This window comes from Mustela erminea, chromosome 18 (genome assembly GCF_009829155.1).
Source record: "Mustela erminea isolate mMusErm1 chromosome 18, mMusErm1.Pri, whole genome shotgun sequence".
NCBI lineage: Eukaryota > Metazoa > Chordata > Mammalia > Carnivora > Mustelidae > Mustela > Mustela erminea.
The window spans coordinates 59676904-59694583 of NC_045631.1; the positions used below are offsets into that span (position 1 = coordinate 59676904).

The 17680-nt window shown below is 59.3% G+C and overlaps 1 protein-coding gene across 10 annotated transcripts in view; it reads left to right on the plus strand.

Annotated features, from left to right (window-relative positions):
• Positions 1-5024: 5024 nt before the first annotated feature.
• CARD14 (caspase recruitment domain family member 14) overlaps positions 5025-17680 on the plus strand; it is a 28513-nt gene continuing 15857 nt past the window's right edge. For 4 of the 10 annotated variants that reach the window (XM_032321996.1, XM_032322003.1, XM_032322002.1 and 1 more), the window contains exons 1-9: positions 5025-5957; positions 8161-8394; positions 9943-10083; positions 10442-10671; positions 12071-12208; positions 13529-13854; positions 15847-16020; positions 16890-17009; positions 17530-17655. In XM_032321996.1, the coding sequence (XP_032177887.1) occupies positions 10461-10671; positions 12071-12208; positions 13529-13854; positions 15847-16020; positions 16890-17009; positions 17530-17655 (1095 nt within the window). In that variant the 5' untranslated portion in view covers positions 5025-5957; positions 8161-8394; positions 9943-10083; positions 10442-10460. Of the gene's footprint in view, positions 5958-8160; positions 8408-8546; positions 9545-9942; positions 10084-10441; positions 10672-12070; positions 12209-13528; positions 13855-15556; positions 15694-15846; positions 16021-16889; positions 17010-17529; positions 17656-17680 lie in introns of those variants that run through there. The other 6 variants (XM_032321998.1, XM_032321997.1, XM_032321999.1 and 3 more) reach the window with 6 other exon arrangements.

Consider the following 17680-nt stretch of genomic DNA (forward strand, 5'->3'; position numbering starts at 1 on the left):
CGTGACGCCGGCGTTGGGGAGATAGTCCGCGTTCCTGAGGCCGACCTCCTCTCTCGGACGCGTGCGTTGGGATTCCGAGGGTTCCCCGCGCCTCTGCGAGGGCGTCCGGCCGCGTGGCCAAGCGCACGTGGGTTCCGAGACGCGAGAGCTTCCGCGGACCGTGCGTGCCGAGTTACGCGGCGCTCGGCTGTTTTCCCCCAACACCGCTCGGGTCCCGCTGTGCGGGTCCCGCTGTCCCCTGCCCGGAGCCGGGGCGCGCGCCGACGAAGATGACCGACCGACGTGGAGTCAGCGAGGAGGGGGAAGATCCTTGCGTTCCTACCGAGTGCGGCGAGGACGGCTGCCTTGCACCGTGGCGGGGTTTCCCATCGTAGTCGCATCCCCTGGACTCGGCTTTGGCCTCCAGCCTCCGCGCCGTTGTCCTGCCCAGGTCCGTGCGCCTGCGTTGGAACACACATGGGAAAAGCCTCTTCCTTTTGTTTGGGGCCAGGGACTTTCTGACAATGTAGGGCCAGAGCCCATGCAAGGACGGGAGCTTTGGGGATAGGGGCGTGGTCGTCCATGCAGTGTCTCCTGAACAGGCTCTCCGGGAACAGCGGGGAGCAAGGCTGACTTGGTCTTTGTCCCTGAGGTCACTGTAATCCGGTGGGATGACACTCTCCCCCCAAAATACAGTGTGTGAAGTGTGGTGCAGGACACGCAGGGGCTGCACCCAAATCTAGCGGGCAGGTCCCCCTTGGTGACCGCGAGGCCTCTGGCAGGATAAAGAGGGTACATCCACCCTAGGGAGCTTGGGGCTGGATATGGGTTCAGTCGATGGGGACGGGTGGCCCCTGGCAATGGCCGCCGGGAGAGTCCCTCTAAGGAGAGGTGTCCCCCTGCCCCGGTCCTGCACCAGTTTCCACAAAGCCTGTGCAACGCACTGCAGAGTCGGTAGATTGGGAGCAGGTTTTGCTTTACCACCGGAGAGAAGTATAATCTAGTCACTTGTGTATTGAGAACAGACTTTTGTTTCCGGCTCGTTAAAGTACTTGCGCCCTGGGGCGCCTGGGTGGCTCAGTGGGTTAAGCCTCGCCTTGGGCTCAGGTCAGGATCCCAGGGTCCTGGGATCGAGCCCTGCATCGGACTCTGCTCAGCCGGGAGCCTGCTTCCTCCCTCTCTCTCTCTGCCTGCCTCTCTGCCTACTTGTGATCTTGGTCTGTCAGATACATAAATAAAATCTTTAAAAAAAAAAATACTTGCGCCCTGTCTCCATGGTAGATGCCTGAGCATCTGTCTGCCTGCAATGCAGGAATTGACAGCCTGCTTGGGGGTCGTAACCAGCCCACTGCTCCAGCGTCCCCAGTAATGTCTCCATTAACCTCCATAATGTCTTCAGAAACCTCAATTCCAATTCCAGCTAGAAGATGCAGACTAGAAATGGCCCCGCTCTGAGTCCCCTAACCTAAAAGATGGATTTAGAGGCTTGTTACCCCTGGGCTCCCCATCCCGGGGCTTTTGGTCACCACAGGGGACCCCCCCATTTCTGTTAGCGCCTGTGCCTCCTGCACTCCCTTCCCACTCCATTTATGTTTGGGGGAAGGTGGTTGCCTTATTACCTGATGAGACTAATCTCAGGGAGGGCAGGGCCCTGACTGCTTTTTCCCCCATCACTATCCAGCATGTGGTAGGTGTGCCTGGACGTGTGGAGCGGGAGGGCAGGAGGAAGCGGGATGGGTCCTGCTGTCTGGGAGATCCCCAAGTTCATCCCCGAGCAATGGGGAAAACAGGAACAGAACTGTGGGCTACCCCACGGGAGACCGCCAACTTTTCTCTGTATCTGGGTTGGACTCGGGGTGGAGACAAAGTGGCTGGTCTTGTCCAGGGTGGGAGGTTTGGGTGCAAGGCTGCTGGGCTGGGCTCCCGTGAATCATCACCACAGGAGCTGATGCCCTGAATCTGAGGGGCTGTCCCCAGAGATGGACTTCCTGCCAGAGGTCCCTGCCCATCACCAGGTATTAGAGGGTAAACACAGGTTCTTTGTACGCATGGACCTCTCTAGCCCCACCTAGTCAGGGCAGCAGCTTGCTATGCTCCAGAACCCACTGGCTGGACCCAAGACTACACAATGCTGGCGTCCAGCATTTGGGCGGCAGAAGTAGAAGACCATCTCTCAGGCGTTGGCACGTTCCAGGTGCTGGAAGGGGCGGCGGACAGGACAGATGGCGCTGCCTCGCACAGCTTGTGTTCCGTAGGAGGGCAAAACTTGCAGACCAATGAGATAATTGCAGGTTTTATAACCGCATGATGCAAAACGGAAAAAAAGCAAAGTGGAAGAGAGTCAGTGGGTTGCTGATTTACAGAGTGACTGGAGGACGGTGCCCTGCAAGTTACTGAAGGAGGTGGCCAGGGCAGCACCCCAGGGCGGAGTCTTCCAGGAAGAAGGGACCGTGAGTGTGATGACTCCCGGACGGGCAGGGGATTGGTGTGTCGACAGACAGCCGAGGTGTTTGTGGCATCGTGAACCTGGGCAGGAGTGGGGGTGGGGGAAGCGGTGAGCCCGGCCAGATCATAAAGATGTCACAGCTTGGGAGTTTAAATGCATTTGGCCAGTCGCGGGAGCCGCTTCAGGGTGGTTTTTCTTTGAGAAGAGAGGATTGTGCTCATATAAGCAGTTTAGAGAGTTGACCTGGCGGAGGCAAGAGGTCACAGGGCTGGCCCGAGGCGGGATGTGCAGATAGACGGGCTGTCAAGGCTCGCTAGGACTAAGATGGACTCCTGGGTGTCTTTGCAAGCATCTGAGTGGCCGCAGGGTGAGACGGGGAGGCCACAGGACAGCAGTGTGGGGGAGCTGGGGGGCGACGCCGAGAGATGAGTAGACCCAGGAGTGCAGGTGCACACAGTGGCAGCCGCAGGACTCGCGATCGCCGGGAGGCGGGGACAGCCCCGTGTCCGTGGAGGGATGAGTGGGCAAAGATGATGTGGTCTGTCCGCACAAGAGGGGGCGTCATTCGGCCACTATGCTGAGCGAAAGGAGCCGGACACAGGTCACGCATGCCCGGTTCTACGAGATGTCCCGAAGAGGCAGATCCACAGACAAGAAGTAGATGAGTGGCTCCCGGGAATGGGGTAGGAGCTGCTCAGTGGGCCTGCCTAGGGCTTCTTTTTGGAGTGGCAAAAACGTGCTGACTAGAGGTTTGCACAGCACTGTGAAGGGCTCACGTTCAAACGGTTAATTTTAGGGGCGCCTGGCTGGCTTGGTAGAGCGTGCGGCTCTTGAGCTCCAGGTTCTGAGTTGAGGCCCCACACGGGGCATGAAGCCTACTCAAAATCATAAATAAATAGAAAAGAAAATGCTGATGTTGTGCTGTGTGAATTTCGCCCGATTCAGCCGGGTTTGATCCGAGACGCCTAGACGGGCACGTGAGGCTGTGGCAGGCAGGTGTTTGCGCATCCGAGTGTGGAAAGTAAGAGAATGACTGGTTCGACCTGCTCCTGTGGGCATGGCTGCTTCCTGCCTCCTCAGCCCACTCTGCATTGGCGCGGGCCGGAGATGGGGTGGCGTCCGCACGGACCGGTCCGTGCCCCAGAAGCCAAGCTCACAGCCACACCCAGCCCCGCCCCAGGGACACGCACTCGTCTTCTCCACCGTGGGGTTGAGAACCTGCCTAGAAATTCTGGAATCCTCCCCCAGCATTCGTCGGAAGAGCGAAGGCACAGTCCGCATTCACGGTGTGTCGGCCTCTACCCGAAACCTGCCCTTGCAGGGCAGCGGGGCCCATCGCCGCCACCCTCCGCCCGCGCTCCGGGTCTCTGGCCCTTCGTGTGCCCAGCCCCGTCTCGCCACCTGCTGACGGCATCCTGATCGCAAGGCAAGCCCAAAGGCCCCCCACGCCAGCTCCCTCTGTTTTATGGAGAAGGCGTCACCCTCAGGTGCTCTGGGGCTGGCCCCAGGCAGCTCACAGGGTCCACTGATCACTGCTGTGAGATGTGGTTACCAGGTGGTGCTGTCCCCGTGCCGCCTGGACACCCCACCCCCACCCCAGCCCCACTCCTTCGAGTTCCCCCAGAGTCACTCTTTCAACCAAGCTAAGGTTACCAGAAACCCCGCTTTCTTGACCTCGGATGTATGGAAACGTGGTCGGTCGGGGTCCCCCTGACGATGCCGTGGTGACAAAGAACTGGTTTTTGCTCTCCTCCTGCGCTCACGCCCCTTTGGGACCTGGAGGCTTCCTCAACTCTGTTCTGCAGCTCTTGGTACTGCTCTTCCTTACGTCAGAGCCACCGGCCTCCTCTCTGACGTAGAATGATGGCATTTCTTTGAGTTTTTTAGAACTATCTAGAACTTTCCACGCACCAGGCCCAGTAAGAAATGCTTCCCCACCCCGATGGTTACAGGCGCCCCATGAACTCCACCGCCGAGGAAAGAAAGACAAGGCTTAGGAGTTGAAATGTCCCACCTTAGATGAGAACAGGGCCACGACTCTGGGCTGAGAGCCTGCGTCCGTGTCTGACCTCCGATCTGTGCTCCGGCCGCTGCCCCCCGCCATCCCCGCTCGGCCCCAGGCTGCCTCAGCCTCGTGCTTCTCCTCACCAGGCAGGAGATTTGCTGGTGGCTGTTCTGCCATCAACTGGCTGTGTGACCTTGGGAACCGGCCCGTGTCTGTTGGGAACAGGCACCCAACCAACGTGTACGCGTTCACCCAACCCATGTGTACGGCGCATCGCTGCTCTGGGGGTGGGGACGCAACAGGGAATGGGAGAAACGAGAACTCTTACCGTGTGGGGCTCATGGTGGGGAGGCAGGCAAGAAACCAGCAAGTAACTGGAACGTATTATATATTAAGAAGCAATGTGGGGCACCTGGGTGTCTCAGTGGGTTACAGCCTCTGCCTTCTGCTCAGGTCATGATCTCAGGGTCCTGGGATCGAGCCCCGCGTCGGGCTCTCTGCTCGGCAGGGAGCCTGCTTCCCCCTCTCTCTCTGCCTGCCTCTCTGCCTACTTTGATCTCTCTGTCAAATAAATAAATAAAATCTTAAAAAAAAAAAAAAGCAATGAGTCCGACAGACACATACGAAGCAGGGTGAAGGGGAGGGTGAGCCAGGGTGAGTCCATGATTTTAAGTAGAATGGCCTGGAAAGGCCTCTCTGAGAAGATGCCTCTTGCCTGGAGTCCAGAAGGAGGCAAAGGAAAGAGGGTTTCAGGCAGAAGGAACTACAAGTGCAAAGGCCCTGGGGCTGGAGTGTGCCTGGAGTTTTCAAGCAGCCCTTGTGTGCGGGGCAGGTAAGTGTATGAGAGCAGCCAAGTATGAGGTAAGCAGGGCCCTGTGGGTAGCAGTGAGGACAGACGGAATGACATACCCTGACTCGTCCTTGGACGGTATACCTCTGTCTGCAGCACCAAGAATTGGCTTTGGGTGGGGGGTGTTGCAGAGGTCAGGGGACAGCAGTGCCAGTGCTGACCGTGACCAGAGTCCGGATCTATCCTAACACAGAGCAGCCACGACTTGAGCCTCCCCCAAACAGTGGCTATCGATGTTGACTTTGGGTGGGTCCATCGGAATAGCTTAGATACTGGCCACAAAGGGTTGTAAGAACCAAATAAAAGCTCCAGCTGAATCCTGATCTTTCCGGATTTTTCTGAGGGGTTTACGCTAAGCTGAGCTGACTGCTCCCGGAGGAGAGAAGATTCCCTGCGCCCCAAGATTCTCCATCCTCCTCTGGGTCACCGCCACCCCAGGTTTCCTAGGGTTCTCACAGAAGCAAAACAGACTTCTGCACGTGTCCTCCATGCCGCGAGAACGGATTGGCTCCTGAGGGATACGCGGAGACCCAGTGTAAGGCGAGGGCTCTGTGGGCCGGGCCGGGAAGGACGGACCTGCCAGACCTGCTCATCTGCCTCCCGTTCAGTCTCGGGTCAGCCATCGCTTCTCCGCCACAAGGACGGCCAGGGCATGGAGTCTGTCCCCGGGAGAGCAGGTCAGCCTACCAGGCGAGGGCGCGAGGGCGGCCGGGATGGGGTCCCAGAGCCGTCCTCGGGGGAATGCGGGTCTTCCGCCTCATAAGGGGTGGAGGTGCCTGTTTTGTGGGTGAGAGAGGAAGCAGTTTGTCCCCTTTGGCTTGGTCAAAGGACTCGAACGTTCTCTGGCTGGTGAGTGCCGTCTAGCTTGGCAGCACGGGCGTGATGGATGAAAGCAGGCTCTGATGTGGGCTCTTAGCTCTACCTGGTTCTCCGGTCAAAGAAGGGGCAGGAGGGTTCTCCTAAGCGCAGCTGCCTCTACTGGTGGGGTGAGGACACAGCCGGACATCTCCAGGGGAGCGCTGGGCTGGGCTCTTCGCTGAGCCGTACTTAGCTGACGCCTGGCGGCCGTGCATCTCACCCGTCATGCTTCTGGGTTTATGCTGATTTTTCTAAGCTCTCCGGTACTCACCCCCTCCCATTCTGGGGCCCTGCGAGCGCACGTGTGCGTGCTTTCTCCTTCCCTCTGCTGCAGGCGAGGGAAGACTGAGCCCTGAGCTCCGAGGAGGCACGGGCGGGTCCTGCAGGAGGACCCCCGACTCAGATGCTCAGGGCTCCTGTGACCTTGGGTTCCCTCTGAAATGGCTGCAGGGTTAGAAAAGACGTTTGAGAATTTAAACTATGCTGAGAGATCGCTGGGGTAAGTTTCCTTCACTGGTAGGACTAGCCCCTATTGAAATCGGGACTGAGTTGCAAACCCCCAGAAAACATTTGGGGTTTCGCCAGAAGCCGCATTCTTTGCGTCGGTGCGCGAAGAACGGCCTGGAGCGGCTGCTGCTTGGTTTTGCCACCGACGCCCGACCCCAGCGTGGCCACGGTCCCGGGAGCCGGTCCGGTTGGTTGGGGTGTAGAAAGCCCCCAAGAGACCCCTGTCTTCAGCTGCCCCAGCGAGACAGCAGGTAGCATGAGCTGACCTGACTGTGTGTTCACCACGATGGGGCGGGAGTCTATGAAAAGACCGGTGTTCTCAGACCTGCCACGGGAGTCCTGCCGAGCTGGGGGCCAGATCGGAAATGCCACGGACCCGGGGCTCACCACGCAGTGAGGAGGGCAGCCTGGGCTCCTGCTTTTTCCCACCCCAGCACGGTCCCCCCCGCCCCCGCCTCAGCTGAGCTTTCTCTAGTGCAAGTCCCAGGGCGTTCTGGGTGCTTTCTTCAGCCCTGCGGACGTCCATGGTTCCTTTCTCTCGAGATGAGCAGCTAGTGGGGCAAGTCCTTGAGACCCTCCCCCCGGTTCTGGGATGGGGGCTGGGGGAGTCGCTTGGTCCTGCGCCCCCGCCCCGTACCAGCCCATCAGTCTCAGGGCTCATTTACTGTTTTTCAGAGTGGCGGAAAGTATTTACTTTTCCACCTTTCCTCATTTTGTGGCTGTTTATGATTTATGTGTTTATTTACGATTCTGGCGTACTTCGGGAGGAGCTGGGGCAGAGATTCTGAGTCTTGCTTCATTGGGTACTTTACCACCTGGACTGATTTGATATGTGGAATTGGACCCAGAGTCTGAGCCAGACGCGGTGGGAGACCGCTGTCCCCATGCCAGATGTCACTGGTCTTTGTCGAAGACACCTTCACGCGTGTGGAGAAGGGTTCCTGGGGCGCAGGGCAACGGGGGGGTACACAGACGCCGGAATGAGCGAGAGCAGGGGGTGGAAAGGCCGAGGCCAGGAGGCAAGGGCGGGGGGTGAGGGCGGAGCTTGGCTGGGGGCCCCAGATGGCCAGGACACCTGCAGGCCCAGCTTGGACTACAGAAAGCAGGCCAGCTCCCCAGGAGGCCTCCACATCACCCACCCTCCTCTGCATCCTGGCGGGGCGGAGGGGCGGGCAGAGGGAAGCAGGGTGTGTGTGGTTACCAGCTGCTCAGGGAACTTTTCTTTAAAAAAAGAAAACTTTTGTTAAAACACAATGCATGTGCCACACAATGCGCCGATTTAAGGGGTGCGATTTATGGCTTCTAATAGATTCAGGTATGAGCAACCGTCGCAGTCGGGTGGCCCACGACGTGGTGGGTAGCTATGCCACGGTTCACCCCCCGGTTCCTTCGAGGAACCTGCTTCTAAGGTGTCTGTAGTTACTGAGCACACCAGAGGTCAAAGATCTGTCAAGTGATTTCCTGGATCAGAACTTGCCTTATTTATTTATTTGTTTTTCCTCCTCCTCGCGTTAGTCTTTGGGGCCTGAACTTTGAATTCTGGAGCAACTCGGGGCTGGAGAGAGCAGGAAGCCCATCTTGGTGCTGCTTTGGCCGGCTGTTCCCGCCGGGGGCCCATCCTGCCCTGCAGCCACAGGGGAAGGAAGGGGCGGCGGCGGAGCCACAGCTGGCCACGGAGGGGCACCACAGCTGGCCACGGAGGGGGCTCCAGATCGCAACCCACCGCGAGGAGCTGCTGGCAACACAAGAGTGAGCATTTTCAGTGAGCACTTCCTGTAGCCTGGGTTCCCCGTACGGATTGGGGGGTGGGTGCGTTCGTGGAGAGGAGGTCTTCCCACCACCATTTCCCATTTTCCTGAATTTACACCGGTTGGTTTGCTCTGGCTTTCCGGCATTTTTAGTGGACAGACCTCTTCCAGAGGCATTTGACTCCAGCTGCTCCAGCTTGTTATTCCAAAGGAAAAGAACCAAATCCCAGGAATTCAGGGGTCTAAGAGAAGCATCCCCATCTGTGCCCAAGGACCTCACCATAGCACCGAGGGGGTTGGAGGAAAAGTAGAAACAGCCTAATGCTGGCCCCGGGGGCATCGGCAGAAGTCAGCTGTGGCTTGTTCATATCATTGAATCCAGCATGAGTTAAAAAAGGAGGAGATTCTGTAAGCGACTAAACCTCGGAGGGGGGAACACGTGGCGTGTAGAGCTGTGCCCAGCGTGACACTGTTTATAGAAAGTTAGAGTCAACAGGAAAGACACCATTTATGTTCAGCTGCTCCTCGCACAAGGAATCGTGTAAAAGTGGGCGTCTGTTTGCAGACACACCCACACGTGGGACACGGCCCAGCAGCTCCCTCTGGGCACAGGGCGAGGGCCAGGCTGCAGCTAGCAGGACTGAGCCCACTCTAACGACGCATTCCCTTAACGAGGAACCTTCTGCTGAGTCTGAATGACGGGCACACAGATGTGTTGTCTGTTTGTGGGACTTTTTAAAGAGCTTGAACTAAGGGGTGTCTGTGTGGCTCGGTGGGTTAGGCCTCCTGCTCTTGATTTCAGCTCAGGTCGTGATCTCAAGATTGCGAGATCGAGCCCGGACTCAGGGTCCGCGCTGGGCTCTCTGTCGATGTCTTAAAATAAACAAAAACAAAACAAGAAAAATACACTCGAACCAGCCCAGGATTTAAAAGCATTTCAGAGCCGTTTGGATGGAAAATGTTCTAATGACCCTGTGCCAGGGCCAGGAGGGAAGAGAGAGACTTAGCCAGGGGCTCGTCGCAAAGCTGGAGGCGCCGGGTGAGCTCCCCGGGCGGGAGGCTGAGCGCTGCCCTCCCAGGTGCTTCCAACAGAAGGTCTTGGATTTTAGGTCAGTTGCATCAACACGCCCCGCCCCAGAGCGGCTGGTCAGGTACGTGGAGGGTGAGCTGCTCCATGACCTCGACCCAGACAGACCAAGAGCCTGTGGCCCCAGCCAGAGAGTCCGCCCAAGCCCACTGCAGCCGAGCCCCCTCGGAGACCTGCCAGCCGAGAGGTGGCGGCCCGTGTTACTTACTCGGAGTCCTTGGTTTCTGTTCTAAATTGTTTTCTAGTACATTCTTGCCAAGTGTCACTCCCTAGCACATGCCCTGAGCATCTCGGGACGGGTGTCCTGGGGCACGTCAAAAGCAGTGGGCTTTCCGTGCACACACGCCTCCCCCCAGCCTGCTTCCCACCTGTTCCCCCCACGCCCTCACCATGGCCTGTGGGAGCCTCCTCTGGTTGCCGGGAGCACAGGATGGACCATCCAAACCCCCACGTTTGTTCCAGGCAGTGTCCCTGAAGCTTCTGCCGTCCTCAGCCCTAAGGAGCCGTCTTAGACGTTTCCTCCCTCGCCGTGCTCCCGTGAGAGCATCGTGTCACAGGTGTGCTGAATGTGTTTGTGCACAGCTGAGCTTTGTACGTGTCAGGGTAAGAGTTTCGGGGGGCTCTGTCGCCCCCGTTGAGAATGCTTGTTCTGGACCAAGCTTGTAAATCAGCTCCCCAGGGCCAAGGGCAGTTTCCCAGGCTTCAAAGGCAAATTCAGTGTCCTGATGCCCAAAGAAACTGGTTCTTGTTCTTCTTTGGAGAGAGGAATTGATGTGAAATCAGCAAGAGGGAGGGCTAATCAGCGCCCCGGCCCGGTCACTGGGCACCAGGGCCAGGGCAGCATCACTGTCCTCTCCAGACCGGTCACTACCCTCCCCGCCCGCCCGCCCGTGACCTGGGGTGAGGGGTTGGACTGGAAAGGCCCCGCGGGCCCGGAGGCCATGTCGCCCTCTCCTTCCAGCGTTCCTGGCCTCGGGGCCATGGCGATGCTGCGCCGGACAGAGTCCACGCTGACCGCGCTGGACGAGGACGCGCTGTGGGAGCTGCTGGAGAGCCACCGCCACAAGATCGTGCGCAGCATCTGCCCCAGCCGCCTTACCCCCTACTTGCGCCAGGCCAAGGTGCTGGACCAGCTGGACGAGGAGGAGGTGCTCCACGGCCCCAGGTTCACCAACACCGTCATGCGAGTCGGTAAGGATGCCCCGCCCCCGGGCGCACACCGCCCCCTCGGCCCCTCCCTGCCACGGCAGCTCCACACGGGCTGTGCCACAAAGCCTGGGGCCCGGCAGGGAATGCAGGACTTTAAGGACCCACGTTGCAGGCATGGGGACTCTGTAGTGCCTTCCCAGAGCTGCCGTAACAGGCGACCAGCCGGGGGTGGCTTAGACCGGCGGAGACATATTGGCTCATACTTTGGGATCCAGGTGTGGGCTCTAGGGGCATGTCCCAGCCTGTGCCTTCCTGGTGGCCCGAGCTGGCCCTCAGCTTGTGGCCACATCCCTCCAGGGGCTGCCTCTGTCCTCACGTGGTCTTCTCTGTGTCTCCTCTTCTGTCTCATGGGTGCACTTGTTATTGGACTCGGTGGACTCAGGACCCCCCCATCCCGATAATCCAGGGCGATCTCTTCCGCAAAAAACCTTTTCCAGATTAGCTGCCATTGGCAGGTTCCAGGTGGAGGTTCCTTTGTTGGGGGGGGGGCACAATTCAACCCACTCTAGATGTCTTCGGAGCCGATTCTGAGAGTCTGACTAGCTATGTTCATTCCCTGAAAACCAAGGAAGCCGATAGCCTCACCCTGTCGGAACTTTGGGAGACTGGATGAGACCGTTTATAAGAGACTCACCTCCAAGCCGCAGCCGTGGGAAGCAGGCAGTAAAGTGGTCGCTATGAACATGATTCTGTTTCTGCCTGATGTTTAGGAACCTCAGATCCAGGAGAAAGGCATCCAAGCCACCAAGCTGGTCTGAGAGCCATGAGATCCGGGAGGCGGGCTCGCTGGGACTCGGGCCCTGGGGCATTGTCCTCTGCTTCTTTCGTCCCATGAGATTTGCACAGTGTCCGCATATGTCCACTAACACGGCTGAGAGCTCTTCAGAGCAAAGGTCACCTTTTTCCTTCTTTTATGGCCAACTCGTGGCACTTGGGTTATAATAGCTTCTCAAGGACTATGAGCCTGGCCCTTCTGGGGACTGGCTGCCGACACGTCCCTTAAAGGAACCAGAAGAGATGGGGCGCCTGGGTGGCTCAGTGGGTTAAGCCGCTGCCTTCGGCTCAGGTCATGATCTCAGGGTCCTGGGATCGAGTCCCGCATCAGGCTCTCTGCTCAGCAGGGAGCCTGCTTCCCTCTCTCTCTCTCTCTGCCTGCCTCTCCATCTACTTGTGATCTTTCTCTGTCAAATAAATAAATAAATAATCTTTAAAAAAAAAAAGGAACCAGAAGAGCAATGAGGGCACCCGCCCCCAGGGATCCCGGAAAACTGCTGTCACCTCCTGATCCCTCGATGTGCGAGGATTTCCTCCCCCTCCGCATCCTGCATCCCAAGGGAAACCCCCCCAGAACTCACGACCCGACACCATTCTCTCACCCAAGGGCACTTGTTGGATTTGCTGAAGACGCGCGGGAAGAACGGGGCCATTGCCTTCCTGGAGAGCCTGAAGTTCCACAACCCGGACATCTACACCCTGGTCACCGGGCTGCAGCCCAAGGGGGACTTCAGCAACTTCAGTGGTGAGGGCTGGGTCCTGGGGCTGGGGGTCCTGGGCACAGGCTTCTTTGGAGCCTCTGGGTCCTAGTGCCTGCATACTCTTGCTTCTCCTGCTAACCCCCCAGCACTCCGGGGGTGAGGACACCCCCACGAACCATGTGCAGGTGGCAGAAGGAACCCACGGCCTCTGGATCTAAAAGGAAAGATCTTGGGGTGCGTGGGTGGCTCAGTCGCTTAAGCATCTGCTTTCGGCTCAAGTCATTCTTAGGGTCCTGGGACCGACTTCTGCATCAGGATCCCACTCAGTGAGGAGTCTGCTTCTCCCTCTCCCCACTGCTCTCTCTCCAATGAAATAAATAAAATCTTAAAAAGGAAAGATCCGTCCCTACTTATGCAGTAGCGACGGGAAATCCGCTTGGGGCAGAGAGTCTGTACCTGGGCGATACAGGGAGAGGGCGAGTATGGCCTTTCCCTAGACACGCTCCCGAGATGGCCTTAGCCTCGGCCGTGTGCTTATGTGGAGGGGGCGGCCAGGTCCTGGGGCGGCTCCTGCTGGGAGAGGCCCCTGCCGGAGGGGATGAGGAGTGAGACCCGCAGCCTTCCGCACCTCCGCTCAGCCGGAAGAGCGGAGATCAAGCCGACCTGAAGGGAGATACGGCCATTTCTGTTCACTGAGTGATTTCAGGCTTCCGTGCAGGAGCTATAGAAAGACTCTGGTGTGCAAAGGGCAGGACCAGCATCGCTCAAAACTGGATGGGAAAACCATTCTGGCCTCTTTGGTATCGTAGACCGTGGTGACGTTCGCTGGAGTTCTGTTGTCCGGGTTTTTATCCCTTGTTCTTGTTATGTCTCTCGTAGGGTGGCGCGGAGAAGATCTGGCAGACGCACACCTTAGCTGACGAGGGGGAGCTGGGTCGACACAGCAGGGTCCCCTGGGGAGGCTCAAGGGGGTAATCCTGGTTCCACAGTCACCAGTCATGCTATTTATATAACCAAAGTTGCGCCCAGAAGTTTCTTTTTCTTTTTTTTTTTAAGATTTTATTTATTTATTTGACAGAGATCACAAGCAGGCAGAGAGGCAGGCAGAGAGAGAGGCGGAAGCAGGCTCCCCGCTGAGCAGAGAACCCGATGGGGGGCTCGATCCCAGGACCCTGAGACCATGACCTGAGCTAAAGGCAGAGGCTTAACCCACTGAGCCACCCAGGCGCCCCAAGCCCAGAAGTTTCTAAGGAGACCCACAGATTAGGGTTGGGGGGCTCCTGCTTGAGGGTCTGGTCAGAGGTAGCAAAGCCCCTGGTGGCCAAAGAGGGAGGTGCCCTGGCCCACCCGCCCCTTGTCCGCAGGGCTCATGGAGACGTCCAAGCTGACCGAGTGCCTGGCCGGGGCCATCAGCAGCCTGCAGGAGGAGCTGAGCCAGGAGAAGGGGCAGAAGGAGGCCCTGCTGCGGCGTTGCCAGCAGCTCCAGGAGCACCTGGGCCAGGCCGAGGCCCGCGTCCAGAGCCTGGGCCAGATGGAGGCCGACCACGACCGCATGAAGCGCGAGGTCAGCGCCTACTTCCACGAGGTGCTGAAGCTCAAGGACGAGATGCTTGGTCTGTCCCTGCACTATAGCAACGCGCTGCGGGAGAAGGAGCTGGCCGCCACGCGCTGCCGCAGCCTGCAGGAGGAGGTGCGGTGCTGCCCCTCTCCCCGCCCCCCTGCAGCCCCCACCCCTGCCGGGAGGAGGAGCCTTTAATCCACCCCCCCAACCCCCCCCCCCCCGCTCCTGTGTCTGTTGTGGCACAGGCATGTGGATTCCCGTTTCCAATAGTCTGTAACATACTACCATCCCAAAGGAGTATCCTCAGATGGTCCCAGATTTGGCCGGGGAGGACCCCTTGAATGTCCTCTGTGTCCTGTGGCACGGCCCCTCGTTTTCTGAGCGCAGACTCCCTTGCTAGTATCGCGGGTTCCCAGGATCGTCTCGTCCCCACCCTGCCCCAGCTCTGGGCTCAGCCATTTCCCTGAAGGGCCCTGGATGCTGTTTATTTATTTATTTATTTATTTGACAGACAGAGACCACAAGTAGGCAGAGAGGCAGGCAGTGGGGGTGGGGAGCAGGCTCCCCGCTGAGCAGAGAGCCCGATGCGGGGCTCGATCCCAGGACCCTGAGATCATGACCTGAGCCAAAGGCAGAGGCTTAACCCACTGAGCCGCCCAGGCGTCCCAGGGCCCTGGATTCTTGCAGAGACCAAGATCAGGGCCCTGGGGGTGCTCCCTGCCCCTGGGGTGTCTTTGCTCCTCGGCCCTTCCAGCAGACAGAGCTAGGAAACGTGCACGTACACACGCCCGTGCACAGACACGCACAGATATGCATACAGACTTATGCGGGCAAGGATGCATGTCCATAGACACATGCGTATCTAAGAAACTGTGAGGTCACACCCACCTCTAATTCCGGCCTGTCCCCAGGGTGTGTCCCTGCCTCCCCCGTGCCATCCTTGGCGCCCCTTCTTCCACAGTGAGAATTCCCCCTCCCACACTAGCGCTCACCTGCTCCATCCGATAGGCCCCGGAAAACACCTCCGCATGAAACAGAGCTGCGGAGAGGAGCTGAGGGTTTGTCGTTCACGAGCAGCTCTGGCCGGCGGCTCACCGTCCCTCCGCCGCCCTCTCCGTCCCATTGCTGTGGCCCCAGTGTTTGAAATAAGGTTCATTTGCTCCGTTTATTTTCCATTTTAGCCTCGCCCCCAGCCCCGTGCAGGTCCCAAGGAGTGAGTTAGCATATGGAGTCTAACGCGCTCTAACGCAGGCGGCCCACAGCCGGAGCCGTGCAGTTGCTTATGGGAATTTTGCTATGGAGATGTCGGGACGGAAAAAGCCCGAGTGGAAAGGTTCTTCCTTCTCCTCTTGACCCCAGAGCGAGTGCTGCCTCCACCCTGACACCCAGACTTTCTGGGTTTGTCTCTTGGGGAAAGCCCCCTCCCCCCCGCCAGGGGCACCACACCCTCCTGGGGGCGAGAGGCCAGGCCCTGGGTTCCAGGTCTGAGTTTCTCTTGGGGCGCCATCCTGCAGGGTGGCAAGGTGGAGGCCCGCAGGCCCTGGCCACGTAGCTTCCAGGGGACCACAGCCCTGGACACACCGTCCGCGGGGCCGGGGGTGGCGCCTATTTGCTCGGGATTGCAAGTGCGTCTGTGTAGACCAGGCATCTCTGCTCCGTCTGACTCGATTTCCTCTTTCTTCTCACGTCCCGCTTTCCACGAGTCCCGAGTCCCTTTACGCCGCGTGCTCAGCAGAATGTGGGAAGGCGGGGAAGTCAGGGAACGTGCCGGACGAGGCTCGCTCCCTGGTCACTCACCACCCACCGGCTGCTGGGACTCGAAGTTTCGAGAGAGGGATTTCCTGGGCTGATTTCCCGGCTCCTTCCTCTGTTCCCGGGGCCCCACCCCGTGATTCCATGGCTCACCTCATCTGAAAAATAAAGCTAGAAATGCCTTTCTCCCCCGCAGGAGCTGGAACTGTTCACCAGGTAGAACTCCTTCATGGAGTTTGAAGTCCGGGGAGGGGCCCCTAAGGGATGAAGAGAGTCCTCCCGGAGGACAGAGGCTGAGGGCGTACAGGCCCCCCGGGGCGGGTGGAGAACCAGCCCTGACGCTGCCCTCCCCCCGCCTCCTCCCGGCAGCTCTACCTGACCAAGCAGGAGCTGCAGCGCGAGAAGGTGTCTTCCTGCCACGCGCGAGAATTGCGGGAGCGGTCCCCGCAGACGGCCGGGGACGGGGACCTGGAGCCCGGGGACAAGGCGCTGAGCCGCCTGAAGGAGGAGAATGAGAAGCTCCGGTCGCTGACGTTCAGCCTGGTGGGTCCCGCGCCTTTCCCTGGCAGCTGGCGGGGGGTTCCCGCAGGCTGGGGCCGGGGATGGGGTGGTTGGTTCCCAGAGGTGGTCCCTGGAGGGGTGGCTGAGGCCAGGAGGCCATCCTGGGACACCCTACATGTCCCTTCCTACACCTGTCTGGCCTCGAGCGTGGGCAGGGTGAACAGCTATGGGGCTGCCTAGCCATGCGCCTTCCCCCCCACCGATCCAGATGCTGGAAGGAATTAGGCGGGATCTGGGGGTGGGGGGGGCACCGTTGTGCCTGCAGAAGAGTGTCCCGTGCCGCCCGCCCACACACTGGGGAAGGAAGTGACGGAACTGAGTGACAGCAACTTTTGGGATTACGCAAACTTCCGGCTCTCCTCGTGGATTCCTTTCGATCAATCCAATGTCTGTTTATAGAGCTGTTCCGTCCAGCAAACAGACACTCCCTGGGTGCGGGGTGGGCCTCGGCAGCTGGTCATGGGGCCTGGACGGTGCCACCGTTCCTAAGCCCCTTCCTGAGAAGCGGGCTGGAGGGGGAATGGCCTGTCCCCTGGTTGGTCCTCCGTGGGAGACCATGCTGGTGACTCTGTGCACAGAGCAGCCTGACGCGGCCCAGCTGGGGGGGATGGCCCCCCTGCCTAGAGACTTCCAGTTTACTTTCTGTCCCCAGCCCAGAGAAACAGAAGCAAAACACACATTTCCCATTTGGATTGCTGACCCTGCATCTTGTCCTGCCTCGTGTGCGGGGATAAGCCTGAATCCATTCATGCGCCCGGCCCCGAAATTTCCTGCTGCCTATTCTCAGGGCAGAAAGACGGGGCGCTTCCCAGGGGCAGGACCTTCAGGAGGCCGACTTCTCTTTGTCCCAGGCGGAGAAGGACATCCTGGAGCAGAACCTGGACGAGGCCCTGGAGAGCAAGCAGGAGCTGGTGGACCGCATCCACTCTCTGAGGGAGCGGGCCGTGGCCGCCGAGAGGCAGCGCAAGCAGGTGACCCCGGCAGGCGGCCACGGCAGCGCAGGGCAGGGGCGGGGAGGTCAGGCTCTCACGAACGCTCATCCCTCTTGAGAGCTTTATGGGGCACGGACTCACGGCCCCGGGCTCGCGGTCCCATGGTCTGTGGGTGCTGAGGAAAGGATTGGACCCACGAGCAACAAAACTCAGGCTGCTTCTCAGTGGGGCGGGAGTTACTTCGTGGCTATGACAGGCCAGGGGAGGGTCAGGAGGAAGGACGTGTTGGGAGAGAGTGAGGCAGCAGTGGGACGCGATTCACGTCTTTTGGGACGTGGGACAGATGGACACACGTGGTTCCGCCTGCCGCGTCCACGTGTGTCCTGATAACCGAGTCCCGCTGTAATCGGCGCGGCGACCCCGCAGACACACCCTGAGATTTAGCACTTAAGGAGCAAGCAGGAAGTCACCCGTATCAGCTCCCGAGGCACCCCCTCTGTCCCCGAGCACCCCCACCCCACACTGCTGGCCTGCATGGGCTGTGTTTGTCCCCGGCCAGTACTGGGAAGAGAAGGAGCAGACCCTGCTCCAGTTCCAGAGGACGAAGGTGGACTGTGACATCTACAAGGAGAAGGTGAACGCCCTGCAGGACCAGCTCCGGCAGCTGCAGAAGGAGAGAGACCAGGTGCCTGGCTGGGGGAGGGCCCCAG